Source organism: Cyprinodon variegatus, unplaced genomic scaffold (genome assembly GCF_000732505.1).
Source record: "Cyprinodon variegatus isolate N-32 unplaced genomic scaffold, C_variegatus-1.0 Scaffold9, whole genome shotgun sequence".
Taxonomy (NCBI): Eukaryota; Metazoa; Chordata; class Actinopteri; order Cyprinodontiformes; family Cyprinodontidae; genus Cyprinodon; species Cyprinodon variegatus.
In genome coordinates, this window is record NW_015150462.1 from 2,183,207 (window position 1) to 2,199,236 (window position 16,030).

The 16,030-nt window shown below is 38.4% G+C and overlaps 1 protein-coding gene across 2 annotated transcripts; it reads right to left on the reverse strand.

Annotated features, from left to right (window-relative positions):
- Window positions 1-9,284: 9,284 nt before the first annotated feature.
- On the reverse strand, window positions 9,285-15,909 carry txndc16 (thioredoxin domain containing 16). 2 transcript variants are annotated; one of them, XM_015378059.1, is made up of 16 exons: window positions 15,808-15,909; window positions 15,471-15,592; window positions 15,277-15,367; window positions 15,023-15,191; window positions 14,771-14,940; window positions 14,612-14,672; window positions 14,127-14,256; window positions 13,874-14,020; window positions 13,735-13,794; window positions 13,071-13,269; window positions 11,534-11,670; window positions 11,249-11,333; window positions 10,895-11,036; window positions 10,277-10,464; window positions 9,984-10,174; window positions 9,285-9,557 (listed from the first exon to the last, which is right to left on the reverse strand). In XM_015378059.1, exons 2-16 carry the CDS (start codon window positions 15,535-15,537, stop codon window positions 9,373-9,375), a joined length of 2,022 nt encoding a protein of 673 aa, XP_015233545.1. In that variant the 5' UTR covers window positions 15,538-15,592; window positions 15,808-15,909; the 3' UTR covers window positions 9,285-9,372. The 2 variants fall into 2 exon arrangements, with proteins under 2 accessions (XP_015233545.1, XP_015233555.1); XM_015378069.1 differs by having other exon boundaries at window positions 15,830-15,893.
- Between the last annotated feature and the right edge of the window lie 121 nt (window positions 15,910-16,030).

Consider the following 16,030-nt stretch of genomic DNA (forward strand, 5'->3'; position numbering starts at 1 on the left):
GTTAGGTGAAAATGTCCCAGCCAAAAAAACCAGAAGGATGACTGGTCCCCTCTCAACAATAACAGCAGATCTTCTGACAGGCTGTGAAACAAAAATAGGCTGTTGCATTATCCGTGGATCCCGGGGGCCTTAAATCTGGCCAATGCTCATATGTTTTTTTGCAAATAAATTCAGAAAGATCAGATATGAAAAGGAGCTGGGAGCCGGAAGGCTTATCATCAGTTAACAGCAGGATAAAAAATAATATATCAAAAACTGAGCACCGAATATGTTAATTAATATCCAGATATTTGTCCATTCTTATTGTCTAACTTAAAATCCAGCCAAATGTTTCCTACTTTATGTCATTAAGGAATACTATAATAATGTAATAGAGAATAATAAAGAATACAGAGTTGTCAAACATTTCTTTATGTGTTAGAACTGCATGGTTGCCAAAAATCTCTCATTAAAAAAATTAAGACTTTTCCACACAACTTTCAGCGTCAAAGTTTTTTTTCATACTCTAAAAGCTAAAAGTGAAGCTGAATACAAATTAAAGGAAGATATTTCTTCAATTATCCGGTGCTGGTGAAGACACTCCGTCTTTTAACACATGGAAAACCTAAAAAGGTTCAAAAAAACATAACAAAACTTCAGTTCCAGAAGCTGAAGATGTTTTATCCTTCATTCAAAGAGCTTTCTCGGTTTAGAGCAAATGAGGGAGACCTTCAAAGCTTTAAGCTGCTCAGAAAGAGAAATTCTGCACATTATAAACTATTATACATTGTCGCTGCCTCTGTTAACCCTTTTCAACATCTGGACGCATCTTGCACTGAAAAAAATCTAAATCTAGATATGTCATTTTTACTTAAAATAGGTGCATTTGTTCTTGGATTGAGGAGGTAAAAGAGACATCTTGCCAAAGGAACAAGACAATTTACATTTAAAATAAGAGAAAACAATTTCATTCTCTTATTTCAAGTGCATATGATCTAATTATCTTATGTTAAGAGTAAAAATATTCCGTCCATTGGCAAACTATCCCATTTACCTGCTAAAATAAAGGGTAAAAGGAGTAAATTTAAGAAATCTCTAGATAATTTTCCCAGTGTGGTAAATGACAACAATGAATGAAGGTAGGTCTAAAGAACAGGCATAAAGTAGAGAAGGAGATGGAGCATGATAAATGCTTTCAAGGAAGGAAAAGGAGCTAGCTTGCTTCCTATCATAGTCCATTTAGCATAGGAGGAGATCTTCCTAACTAGGCTGAGCAATAAGCAATCCCACAATCCTTTGCGTAATATGACATATAAGCACAACCCTCCTATTAAATGGACTAAAATATATTATTTTTTCACATGTACTGAGTTTGACACATGCAAATGTTTGCACCTTCATGTTTTGGTTTTTGAAATGGAGAGTTTCAGCTGTTTGTAACAAAACTTAGCTTAGACAAGCTCATTTTTAAGATAACCCATATGTCATTTTTAGAACCATTGTCAAAAAAGGACTGGGTAGATTTTAACACTTGTAATGTCCTGTTTTGGTCAAATAAAATATAAAGCTGACTGTAATTGTAATCAACTATGTTTGTGAGATTAAGTAGCTTCTTGTAACTTCCTGCATATTCTCCTCATTAGACATGCAAACCATAGCTTCATCTGAGCAGCAGACATCCTCTCAGATCCTCAGGGGCCTTTTATTGGACCTCACAGCTTTAAACATCCTTACTCGGATTGAAATTACTTTAGTATTCTGTGATCTGAAAGACATTTTTCTCTGGAATTATTTTCAATCTTTTCTGCTTTTAGCCTTTGATCCTTGCTTAGTGGCTATTACTTGATAGAAGTATCTTTTCTTTTGTAACTAATCTCTATAAATCTCAGATTTTTCCCTCTATTTTACTCTTAATCTATTGTTTTATAACTAATCTCTATAAATCTCAGATTTTTCCCTCTATTTTACTCTTAATCTCATCAGATCCATCAGAGATGTTTTGAATTACCTTCTTAAAAACATTTACTCTTCTCTACCATTATGGGGAAATGAGGATTAGCTTAGCAAGGATATCTTTGACACAATTATGTTTATGAGAACCCAGATTAAACGGCCTCCAGTAGGATATTTGTTTTTTATATAAAATAATAGCTGAGAGTCAGATACTCCTGAAGTAGGGAGTAAATATTCCCACACATGGACATGTTTGTGAAATATTCCCTGAAGGATTTATCTCATTAACCCCACTGCAGGAAGGTTATAATAATTTACTATGTTGCACAAACAGATGCACCAAATACAGCCATCAAACTAATACTATTAGGTCTTGGCTAAAATAAACAGACTTACTACCTCGGAACTACAACTCTGGCCTTTTTGCAGCAAAGTCACACACAAACATTTAATAAATCCAGGAGAGAGAAAGCTTTTTTTAACAAAAGTTAAGCTTTTCAGCTTCTCCACCACAGCATCTTTTTCTTCTTATATAGCTCCCTTTTGCATCTGCATTCTATTATCCCAACAAGCATATACCGGTAGGATTGCATAAGTCAGCCTCGTAATCAAGCTAGGCTACGTCTCCGAGTGCCGCAGAGTCTACTGACTCAGTTCTGTGTTTGATTCAAAGGTTGTTTTGCTATAAAAACAACTGAAACAATTGCCGTGCTCAAAGTTTAAACATCTTTCAATTATTTCAATGTAAAGGTCAGGAAAATGACTCATCAGGTAATACCACACTGACTAATAGAAACGTAATTATATTTATACATCTGTCATGCATGTTCCTGGGGAATGAAATGTTTTTCTTGAAGAATGTGAGGAAATTAAATCCAGATTTTTCTCACCAAGCGGCAAGAAGGATTTACTGGTAGTAATGTGCTGGGATTCATAAAGAGTGGCACCTCGGTACGGAGCACTGGAGGCCTTAAATATGCGTTTGAAAATCTCTGTTTGGTTTAAAGTGCATCAATGCAGACCTGCTTGGGTTTTTAAAATCACATTTTGGATTGCCAGAGAAAACAACTTATAATAAACTTATATAACAAACTTATAATAAACAATTGTACATACACTTTTCTAAGGTCTACATTTGTGTGACATTCTTTCCATAATCTTTTTGCTGCTGTAATGGTGGAATTTCCCCAATAAAGGGATTTTCTATTCTATTCTATTCTATTCTATTCTATAAGTACATATCAGAATCAGATTTATTGCCAAGAAGCTTTCCCCTTACAATGAATTTGACTTGGTGTTGATGGTGCAGACAAATATATAAACTATAGATCCTGTGTACAAAATACAGGATCTATAGTTATATACAATGTAAAAACATACAATATACCGTATATAATATGCAGTATATAGCTATATACTATATGCACTGTAGGCTGTGACGCAGGAAGTCTTGTGCTCTGAGAAGGTTGCAGGTACCCAGTTTGATCCCCACAGCCTGCACTCTGGGTTCCTGAGCAAGACCCTTAACCCCATCATGCTCCCCGGGCGCAACAAAATGGAGGCCCACTGCTCCCCAACGGGATGGGTTACATGCAGAGCGTAAATTTCTCCAATGTGAGATCAATAAAGTTCAACTATTAGCATTATTATGTTGGTGTAGCTTCTATGTCCTGAACGGGGGAGGGAGAAAGGCAGTTCAGTGTCATATCAACTTTTTTTTATTAAATATTATTAAAATATGTAAACCACATTCTAACCACCAGTTATTATGAAAAAGTATAATCTAATAAACCTTGTATAGCTTTAAATCTATGGAGATAAATTTGTCTCAATATTGTTAATGTCATGGTTAGGTTCTGTTGTGCTTTACTTTGCTCCATGTTTCCTAGTTTTATTGGTTTAATTCCTATTTTGTTGTAGTTTCTAGATTTATGTTAGTTCTCAGGTTTTTTCTTTTGTTTTCCTCTGTTGCCGTCTTGTGTGTGTTCCTTTCCCCTTGGATCCCTCGTTGTCTCCTCTCACACCTGTTCCTTCTCAGCTCGTTAGCCCTGCCTTTGTCTCAGTCAGCTATAGCTACTCTCCCTCTCCGATCACCTTGTCTCTCCTTGGCTCCTTGTGCGTGTTTTCCCCTGATGTCTCCATGGTTCTGGTCCGTGTTACATTTTTAGTTGGATTTTTGGATGTTGCCTCTGTTATTATTGTTTGCATTAAAACTACAAGAAATCACCTCAGCCTCTCTGACTCTGCATTTGGGTCCTCTAAACCACAACCAAGACGTGACAGTTCATTCAAACAAAAACTAATCATTAAAAAAAAACAAATGTGGTCAAAACTTTTGGAATTGTAAAAACGGACAAAGTCAACGTCTTTGCCAGTAAAAAGAAAAATATTACCAAATTATCAATTAGCCGTTTTTTTTTAAAGGATGCTTATCACTTTTTATAATAAAACATTTAATTAAAAAGGACAATGTACAGCTAAAATGGAATAATTTTATGCACTGCACCAGAATATAGCAGAGGCTATTTCCCATCTGCAGTCCCTTAGCAAATTAAAATACACACAATCAAAAAATCGAATGTAACACTGCAGATTCTGTTCTAATCAGACTAAACACACATGTACAAACTCAGTTTTTAAAACATTGCTTTTTGGTTCTGATAAAGGTCATGATATATACGGTAATTTCCTTGTGAATATTAAAGTCTGTGTTGATCAGGAGGAATGTGTGACAGGCAGTAGCTTAGAGAACTAACAGAGCTGCATTCAGCAGTAAGATTTAGAAATGCCCAGAGGCTCAGTCCACATCTAATGCAATACAGTGATGGAAGAATGCTGCTGGTGACAAAAACTGGAGCTCTATTAAATTCTGAGAATTTTCCCATCGCTATAGTAACTGCGCCAATGTCCATGAGTACTGACGTTATTGCCGATAACCAATATTCATAAATAGTATAAATAAATCTCCTTGGCGCTGCCTTTCTTATACCTTATCCAGAATAGTTAGAATATCCTGAGCTATTTTCTATATTTATGCTTCTATATGTTTAGGCTGCTGGAGGACATAGCGACCACTTTTCATCATGACTGTCCGTCTCCCGGGAACCTGGAGCCTTACAGTTTTTTTTTTTTTTGTATATTTGATTCTTTTTGTATGTCTGCTCCTGTTTCCTTGAACCTTTGGCAGATGGACGCTCACACTAAGCCTGTTCTGCTGAAATTTCTTCCTGTTAAAGGGGAGTTTCCACTCGACTGATGCCGCGTGCATGCTATATGTGATGGATTGCTGTAGAGTCAACGACAAAATGTAAGCGAAAATCGTCACCGAAGGCTCATATAGGAGGAAATCAAAGATGCAAACAACTGGTCATCCATGAAAGAAACTTTTTACCGATCTGACTGCATTGTCTCTGAAGTGCCTTTAGATGACATGTGTTGTGAATTGGGGCTATCTAAATAAACGGAATCAAATACATTTCCTTAACCTTTAAATTCAGTGAAAAATTGACCAAACAGAAGCACATAAACAAAACAAAACAATGAAGAAATGAACTAGTGTTTGTATCGGTATCTTGTTCTTTCCTACAGTAAACATTGCAATTTCTACTCAATTTCCAGCTGTCATTGAATTTTTAATGCTTTGAGCATCTGTCCTCCTATTTAAACCTTTACCTGGAGTAAATTTTAAGTCAAAACTTTCTCAAAATGTTTCCTATTCAATGTTATTCTATCAAAGTTTGTAGTGGACCAACTAAGTAAAACCTAAACAGTGGCTTTAAAAAGACTACATTCTAAATTTTCTTCTCATGTAGACCATCCAGTTACTGTCAGTCAGCAGATTTAAACAAAAGCAAGTAATGTTTTCTGAGTATTTGAACAGGGTAGATTATTCATAAATATATATATAATGGGAAATCTGCTGCATGGATTCTGTTTTCTATTATATGTGAAAAATATCTGTTAAAGTCATTTCATGACTCAAATGTTACCTCTCCGAGGACGTCCAAACACCTCACTGTTGTGCGTTTGATTCACATCTTAGACCCTAAGCCAGAAAAATAAGGAAAACAAAATGTTAGAATGCAGCATCAGCAACGAATTCCAATTTTCCAGCCAGTGTTTGCCCTCTCCTGTCAGGAAGAGGAGATCAGTAAATCCTTTCAGCTCAGATCTCTGGAAAAACACATTTTTACATCGAGCTGAGTTTTCTCTGAAACGATGGCAACTCCTGATTTAATCCGGTTCTAATTTGTGAAAAAACCCAAACAGATGAATCAGGCTGGAAGTTGTCTGCAAAAGTAAGAAAAATAGGAGTTTTCAGTCTAGACATTTTGTGCTGACAGACTTGAACGGTCAAATTTAAACCGAACGCAGAGAAATCCCCTCCAGGTCAAAATAAATAAAAGCCTTAGGACTGCTTTCTAAAAATGTTTTTTTTTTTTTACAAATAAAATCCTTGTTTTTATTCAAAACCATAATAACAATAATCAGAATTGTTTTTTAAAGTATGAATTCATCCAATTATTTAACACCTTTTACAAAGTTTTGTAGAGCTTTGACCTAATATAGAGCTATGGAAAAGGAGTCCTGTTAAGAATATAACTGGAGATTCCTGTGAAAGTGAAAAGAAAATAAAGAAAAGTGATCCAAGGACTAGAATCTGTGGTACTCCATAGCAGACTGGTGAGACAGAAAGAGCTGTTACTTATCCAAACACATGAAATCTTTCAGATCAAAGATTATTTCTCACCATAATATATAGGTCAACAACTAGTCTAAATACTTGTGGTCCATATTTGAGATGAAAATGGGCTCATGATACAAAGGCGGCTTCTGAAAAGTGGTGTCGGAATATTTTGATTTCTCTTCTATTATATATTAATTAATCCTATTTACTGTCTCTTTCCAAAGATACGAATAAATGTGCCGACTGAGTGAAATCCATCGATCTCCGTTTATTTAACTAGGGTGAATAGTTGAATACTTTTTTTCCTACGACAAAAGTCAGTCAACAGATTTCCCAGTTAAACGGAGGCGGTTGCAAAGGAGGTATTATAAAGTAATTCTATTATGCATTATGATCTTTATAATCGATAGTCTTTTACAGTTTTTTCCAGAACAAAACCTCTATTAAGATTCTAATGTGACAATTATATTAATTTAAAGTCAATTACATCCAAGAGAAATAGAGAAATAGCCCTGCACACTAAAAACACTATTTTTCTTACAGTTCTCCTGTTTTGAACTCAGTTTTTTGCATGCATATAAAACAATCAAGAACAAAAATGTGTCAGATGCTGAAAGAAAAAGGTTTATACAATCCACTTAAGTTTATTCAGCTGCAGTCTTGGCGAAAAGAAAGTAAACCTTCCTTTTGCTCCAGGGTTTTACATAACATGACTAAAAATGGATCTAGGAGGCTATAAAGTTTCTCAAATCTAACGAGTGAGGAAATAAATACCAGATTTCAGTAGTAATTGTGCTGAATGCCACAATAGAAAAGATGCTTACAAAACATCCACTGCTGACAAAGATCCACATTCTTCAAACTCCTACTCTGATCTGGTGCAACTTCAAATACTGCAAAAAAAAAAAGAAAAAAAAAAGGAAACAACTTTTTTAAGTATAGGAATGCAATTATGAATGGGAAGAATGCCCATTTTCAATAGCATGTCTATGCGCTGTGGCCGTAGCTAGATGTGGCTAATTAGCATATCTTGAAAAGATCCAAGGTGGAGATTTTGTCATGAACCGAAGACAGATGGACCCAGTATTCAGAAGAGACAGTCAGTAGGAAAGTTCAAAACATTAAATAACAAAACTAAAGTGGAGCTGTGGCTCGCGGACACTGCAGACATTCTCTGTGGGAGACACACAGGTAAGTGACCACGATCATCTGACTGAAGATGATTATCTGAGTTGGTCACTTACCTGGTTAAACAGTCCAGTCCGAGAATGTCCCCCAAGTGCTGCAGTCCCAGAGGACATGCTGGAAGCCGGTCCTGGTCAGGGATCCAGAGCAGACAGATACAGACAGGAACAGGATCCAGACTTCCAGGCATTCACAGGCTCCCAGGCGGGTTCAGAGTCTGACAGAGTCCGAAAGATCAGGTGCAGATGAGCAGACTCAGTGGAAGATGGTAGCCAAGACAGGACGTGGAACCTAGAACTTGATGCAGGACTTTAAACTGGTCTCCTCCCTGGAGCCAGGCTTACTTTGATAAAAACTGAACCTCCCCACACATAGAGCCAAAAACCCAGAGGACTCCGCCGGGGGAGGAACAGTGGACGATCAGGAGACGAGACAAACAAAAACCCTCTTTCCACTGGCTGCTAGGATCCAGGACATGAACTAAAACTGAACAGACAGACTAACAGAAAGACAAGTAATGATCTGGCACTGAATGCTCAGGCTGAACTGAGTGCAAACAAGAGAAAACAGGTGAGAAGAATAAATTATAATTGAGGCAGGGAGGGAAAAGGACAGGTGAAAGGACTAATTAAAGGAGAGCAAACAGGCCAGATCATGACAGATTTTTAAGGTTTAGATTTAAGATTCAGGTATTAGAGATACATTTAGACACATATTTAAATATCGATTTCTGAACTATAGAAAAGCAAATCGATAGAACTACATCAAATTTTTAAAACATCTGTTTATGATTTCAGTAGATACATCATGTAAGTTTTTACTTTGAAATATCTTTCCGATAGCCTTTTTATTGGAACCTTTACAACATAGTTTGATAAGCAGACTAAACACCTCATTAGTTCAGCGCGGATGGATCTAGAAGCCTTTAGCCTATTTTTATTTACTTACTTCAGGCAGGAGTTCCCACACTGTTAAGCAGATGTGCGTACAACCTAGAGAACAGTCAAAGCTTTATACTCAAGATGGATTTTGTAGATTCTAAGACGTCAAGTACGAGCGAAGTGCTGCAGTTCTCCATTTTATTTCATAAAAACTCTGTAATGCCTATTTGACAGATGAATCAATTTTTTATGTCGCTACATCTAAAGTGAAGCATAATGAAAACATTTTAAAGCTGAAGGTGTTGGCAGAAGAAATATGGTAAATGATGCAAATGAAATCAAAACCACTATAAATGTGAAGAAATAGTACCTGTTTATTATTACAAAAATATATATATATATTTAAAATGCTAAGCTGTTTGACAGTTTCCACTAGCAGCTGAGGTTAACCACAGAGGATGTATATCAAAAGAGACATATAGCGTTCAAGTAAGCCCCTTCTGATAAAGCTGCTGTCTTCACTGTGAATGCAAAACCACAGACTCCAGGAAATGAAACAGCCACTTTAGAAACCTTCAAGGTAACACCTGTAGAATATGCACTCAAGTGCAAGAAAGGTTGGTATACAACTTAATAACCGCTTATTGATAATGCTTTCAGTAAATAGTCAGTAGTGTCGTTTAAAGGTCAGAGTTCAGAGTGAAGTTTAGTTTTCATATCCAGTTGGTCGTCTGGAATTCTTTTAGTCACCAAATGTTCCTCGACATCCACTTCCTCCGTCTCCACTTCCTCCTCGGTTTCCGGCATGTCCATGAGTTTCAGGAAGTCGTAGAACTGAAAAGCAGGAGGCCAGCCGTCACCACCCAGCATCCCTGCAGAGACACGATGAAGCCTCATGGATTAAGGTGGCGGTTTCTCATATGGACAGTGTGACTCACCATAAAGGGTGGCAAGATCAAAGGATATGCAAAAGTACCTAAAGTGAGCATTTGATGCTTACTATAACTTTTCTGTGCTCTGCCAATTTTTCTAAGGGGTATTTAGAAGCTTACTACACCACGCTACATGAAGAAGTGGAAAACAAAGTTTGTTTCCAGTGTTTTTTAAAGCCCCTTCGGTCAGTAATTTCTCCGCAATACTTCTTCATAATCTGTTGAGGTGATATTAATCAGCAAAATTTGCAAAAATCAGATGCAATTTGACTGAACCTCGTGGATCCATGCCTTTAATCAGGATTAACTCCACCCATCCCCCACCTCCACCTAAATGACAGGGACGCACACTATTCAGCACAGTACCTGCAGGTGACTCCATCCCGTCCTCAACTCTCTGCAGCCACTGCAGCACGGAGGAGCCCAGTATAGGGGCACTGGGTGGATACTGGTACACTTCATCCCCACTGGGTAAATGTGTGAGCACCAAGGCAGGAAGTGGAGGCATAGAGCCCAGGTACGACCCCAGAACAGACATACCAGCTGGAGTGTGGCCACTGAAAGACAGACAGAGTAGATCTGTGTGTTATTTTCCAGTTTTATTACAATAAATTATAAAGTGGTTTGTTTTTTTTGCATATAATTAATGGAAACTGTACAGGTGGATCCAGCAGGGCAGGTATCGCTCCATCTTGGCGCCTCCCTGCTCCACCACTGTTGCCAGCTCCTCCACCAGTGCCTGGTTGTGCCTCCGCCCAATCTCATCATCTTCTTCACCCACAAAGAGAAGCAGGAGAGCTTTACCCAGGGAGATCAGGGACGGCAGGCTTTCCACAGTCACCTCAGGCTGAAGGGGGGAGAAAATTGGAATAAGACGCTAAATCCAAAGAACCAAATCTGCAAAAACGGTCATATGCATGATAGTGGAAAAACGCCAGCATCAGTAAATTGACGACGTTCTGCTACGTTTTTCGTTTCTATATGAGTGATTTGGCTGAATCAAGCAGCTGTTCCATCAGCTTTTATAGCATAAAGCTGATGGTGCAGCAAATAGAAAGCTGTAAGCAGCAAATATGCCTCCAAAGGAGGCAAAAAGTAATGCTCGGAAAGAACAGGGGAGCTTAATGCCAACTGAGGTGAAAACACAAGCATTGGGGGTGGATTTATCTTAACGCTAACCAATCACCCAGAAGGTGGTCCGCCACGATAAGCCCCTACAAATGCCTTCTGTCATAAAAGGCTCCAAAAGAGGCATCATTTTTAAGGAACACACATACCACAGGTTGGAGCAGAGCAGAGTAGATGCGGGCCAGCAGCTCTTTAGAAGATGACTCCACTGGCAACACTGAAGGGTTGGCAGGTTCCCTCCAGGAGGGAAACAACAAAACTGCAGGAGGGTCCACAGCATGCTCTGCAGCCCTGTGGAGTAGGCATTTATTTGCTTCTGGAAGCCATGATATTCCCCTTTTATTGTTGCGATAATTAACCAAATTATGCTTTGTCTGTTGAAGAAGCTGTTTGACCTTTAACGCAAACAGCAGCTTCAGAGAAACGATGAACAACGGCGCAAAAAAAAAATAAAAAAAGATCTTTAAACAGAGAAAAACATTGAATAAATTTAAAGTTTGTACCATTCTTCCATCACTACGTCAGTTAGGAGTCCTGTCAGAACCTCTCCTCTTAATGACTTAGCTGCTTCAATGAACACAGACAGACCTGGGAGAGGGAGAAAAATACCAAAACTAGATTTTATTAAGATTCTACAGAAAACAGACAAAAAATTCAGAAGAAGCGCATTAAACCATTTTACCTGATCTAAATTACATGAATATAAAGGAATACGGTTTTATCTTAAATCAATGTAATCATGAACTATAGCACTGGTATGTTATGATTGGTCGTTCATAGGCTCATACCTGATTGGCTTTCAGTCCTAAACAGTCCCAGGGCTCTGTCCGGCCTGTAACCAGCTAGATCAGGGTGAGGAGACTCCTGAAGGAAGGAGGTCACTTCCTCCTTGGTGGACAGTAGCACAGGAGACGCCTCACGGCTCCTGTTTGTTACAAAAGTTAAACCAAATACACATGTATGTTGAAGAGTAAAGCTAATTTTCCAGTTTCTACAAGTTTCTTACTTTCTTCTTTAAAGATGGTAGGATGTCACAAAACTCGAAAATCAAGTGGACACAGGAAAGAATATAAAAAGGAACAAGGAAGAGATTAGGGAAGAGCACAGAGGAGGAAATTGATAAATAAGGAAGGAAGGGAAGGAGGATACAGTACCTTTCTCCAGAAGAACAGGGCAACTTATTTTTCCCTGTGAAATCATTTCCCTTTCATCCTAACTAGGCCCCTGACCATCTTATGATGACAGTTAAATGTTCTACACGCTTTCTATGAATGCCTCATGGTATTTAACTCACTATTAGCCCATTTAGCGGGAAGTAAAATAGTTGGGACTGCTGTTATTTTGAGTCGTTTTGAGAGTTCCTCTAGTGGAGTTGAGGGAATTTTCATCAGTGCAGACTGAACGTCTGCATAGCATGATAGGGATGCACGATATAATCTGCCCCCTATCGGTATCGGCCTTAAAACTGAATATCGGACATCGGCCACCCCTGTTTCTAAAGTCTAAAAAATAAAAAAATACTACTTCTTCTTCTTCCTCAAAAACTTTTTTTTTACAGACTTAAAAACTTCTAAAGACGAGGGAAAAAATGTTGATACATTAAAATATCACAATATCTTCATATGCTGATATATTGCCATTTAAAAACACCATATCAATCTCTTTTACTAATGAAATATTGCTAAATGTCATCGTTATGCTACGAAATCCCCCAAAAATTCACGAAATGTTGCCATATTTTTATACGCGGTATCGATCTGTTTTACTAACAAAATCTCACAAGAATTTGCAAAATATCACGAGAGTTTGTAACAGAACGATGAAATTTCACGAGATTTTGAAAGTAAAATAGATCGATACCGCGTTTTTAAAAATCAATTTGATATCAGCATATGAAAATATATTTGAGTATATTATTTTTCAAAGTGTCAGAAATGGATAACAAAACTGCTATTTTCAATGACTACTTATTTTTGTCCAGCTTTAACATCGGTATCGATATCGGTTATCGGCTACATGAGTTTTAAAATATCGACATATCGGATATCGGCCAAAATCCCAATATCGTGCATCCCTATAGCATGAGATAAGAAACTCATCGAACTAAACATTTGTGTAGCTTTTACGTAAAGTTTGACCCTGTGATACTCGCAACAGAATATGTCCAAAATGCATCTAAAAACCTGACATAACTTTTAATCAAATAACAAATTTGTGAGTTTGTGAGTAATGAGTAAAATCAATAAATAAATTGTCCTTTCTGTTATTTTATCTGTTTACTCCAATTGTTTTAAGTGAGAAATTCAGGTCTTCCAGGGATCTTACATCATGATGAAGCGATGCAAAGCCTCCCCTGTCAGCATTCCTCTGTAGTGCTGGGCCGACTGGTGAGGGCGCATTAGCAGAATGCTAGGGAACGCTGTGATTGGTTGGAACGGGACAGCCCTGCCAGGCTGAGCAGCGCAGAGGTCAGTCCACTCCCCGCAGTCCACCACACACATATGAACGTCCTCAACATGGGAATCTTTAAAGATATCATTTTGAAAAACTAAATTCTGTGTTAATTAAAGTTACACAAAACATAATTTGGCTTTTCTAGAGCATTGTTTGCTTTATTTATTTATAATCCTTTAACCTTTTTAACTCATAAGCCACAAACTAGGGTGTTTTTTTTTTTTTTTTTTGTCGGGATAACACGATATAAACAACCAAGTAATCTTGTGAAGCTTTTAACAGGCTTCCTTTAAGGATATCCAATGGTGAGAGAAGCAAACCCACACCATGATGCTCCCACCACCATGCAAAGGTGAAGCATGATAAAGCCAAGTTGGAAGTTCTTTTGCAATGCAATCATAAACAGAAACTTTCAATTAAATGAATAAGAAGTCTCTCAAATTATACTTTATATCCCTAAAGTTGCATTTTTAAGCATAAACTGGAAATTAAAGCTCTTTCCATCTTTGTTGTGCATATGTTCCTAGCTGTTTACCTTCAAGTCTTTCTGCAACTTCAATGAAGGAGCTGAGGAAATCCATTGAAACAGCATCCCCTGGTGGTCAAAACCACAGTGAGTTATGGTGCAACCAACTGACAAACCAAGAACAATAATGTGCAAAAAATGATCTTACATTTGAGATAGAACAGCGCCACTGTGAGGCTACTTTCTGCAATTTCATTGTGGAAGTTGTGTGAAGTTAGCTGAGTGACTGAATCCATGTCGTGGAGGTGGGCTCGGTTTTTATAGACCTCTGCAGCGACTTCATCATCCAGTTCACCTGGGGACACACATTCACACAGCGGTCCTCTGTTAATCCTCTTATTCTACTCCTCAACCTTATATTTGATCTCTCTGAGAAAAAAACATCTACTCAATCTTCTAACCTAAATGGGATTCTTCATCTTCATCCACGTGATCATCCTCTTCCTCCCCCTGCTCTGCTTCCTCATGCTTTGTGAAGAGCGTCAATACTTCATCGAAGCTGTGCAAGGTCAAATATTTCACCTCTGAACTCTGAAACGCACAAAAAACACCCAAGCAGGAATTAATTTTTAACATATTGGATGTGATTATAATGTTAATATGGGGCTATTAGGGGCACACAAAAAAAATGCATCTTTAAGTTTGTTTCGATTGTGGATTTTTTACTTTAAGTAGAAATATTGGCTTAAATACAGACATTATTCCATCTAAAATCTGTTGATTGTGGTGCTGAGGAGTTAAATCATTACTCCTGAGATGTCTGGATGATGCAGTGAGCTTTACATGTATAATTCTGACTCTTTTTAGATAAAAGATGCTCAAAAATTTAAATAAAAAAATGTATGCCAACAAATAAACATTGAAATTGTTGAGTGTGAACTTATACCTTCTCAGGCAGCCGATAGGCAGCGTTGTACTTATCAGGGGTCTTCACTGCTGGGCTCTGCCTGGGAAGCACAACGGCACACAAAGAGCCTGTTAAAATCAGCTCAAACCCAACATAATGAATGTTTTTTTCCCCGCGGCTCCTTTAGGTTCTGCACACCTGTGCACCAGCAGCAGCAGAGCGACGCCTCGCAGCCTCCAGGCTAGAGCGGCGGCCACGTCGCGGTCAAGTTGAGCAGTCGCCGGGTGGGAAAAGAGGAAAACCTGAGGCGTCAGCTGATAGGGGAGCTGTGGGGGCGGGACCAAGGAAGGGTCGACGTACACCTCAGACTGATGGCGAGAAATATAAAAACAGGTAACCATGCCTTCTTTTTTTTTTCTGATTCATAATCCATAACCGGATTCTGTTTACCACAAGCGGGGCCTCCAAAAGCTGTAAGAAGGCGTGCAGGTTAAGAGTGGACAGGGCCTTCCTCATACGCGTCGACGGGCAGCGCTCAGAGGTCACCGGGGTCATGGAGGTGTCATCGGCTCTACAGTGGAGGAACCACACTTGGGACAGCTGGGATGATTCGTTTACTCTACCAAAACACCACGTCACTGTTAGCGCTTAGGCTCCAATAGCGAATTATTATCATGAGAAGAAAAAAAACAAGAAGGACGTACCCTAGTTGCTTTAATACTGGACCTCCAGTTATGAGAATGAACTGATATTTTGATCCGTAAACATAAGCTGTCTCCATTAGTGATCTGTGTTCTACAAAACATACCAAAGATCCAGTTTGGTTCATTTACAATCCCCGAAGGCTAAGAGCAGGTATTACAATCACTGCGGCCATTTTACAGCTTTAAATCCTCACCCTGTGTTCCCAGACTACGCACATAACTGAGAACCATGTCCTTCTTCCCTTTGGCTGCCTTCTCCATGGCCAGCAGGTCAGCATCTGTGTGGACGTACCTCACCTCATCACCTAGAATGGCGCTGGGAGACAGAGACCAGGAGGTGTATCTCGACCAGCTTATTACACAGATTCTCAACTTGATTTAGGTCCAGACTTTAAAGGAGCTAATTTAAAATATGCACAAATAATTACAATGATTGCATAAAGCATCTGGTGCAAAACCTCATTGTCAAAGCTGTTGGTAAATACTGACAGTTTATAAATAATTTCAAATGATTGATTCTACCGATCTCACCACCGGAGAGAGAGGTGCTTACTCACAACAGGACCTCAGCCACTATGGAGTTAACATCAAAGACGGTGTCCAAACCGAAACTAGAGAACTCTTTGCCGCCTCTACCAACACAAACATACACAACTTAATTAGACAGAGAGGTACAATAGGATGCAGCAGGCAGGTAACTTTGAAGAGAGTATTTTGCTTCCATAAATGGGTTTATAGATCTTTTCAATACTAC

What these genes read in the sequence shown, in the direction of transcription:
- txndc16 (XM_015378059.1), bottom strand. Translation starts at nt 15,537, where the DNA reads ATGGAGAAGGCAGCCAAAGGGAAGAAGGACATGGTTCTCAGTTATGTG. An exon ending in TTGCATCGCTTCATCATGAT is followed by an intron (nt 11,671 to 13,070) that starts GTAAGATCCCTG and finishes TGTAACAAACAG; the next exon opens with GAGCCGTGAGGCGTCTCCTG. An exon ending in CGGGATGGAGTCACCTGCAG is followed by an intron (nt 9,558 to 9,983) that starts GTACTGTGCTGA and finishes GTGTCTCTGCAG; the next exon opens with GGATGCTGGGTGGTGACGGC.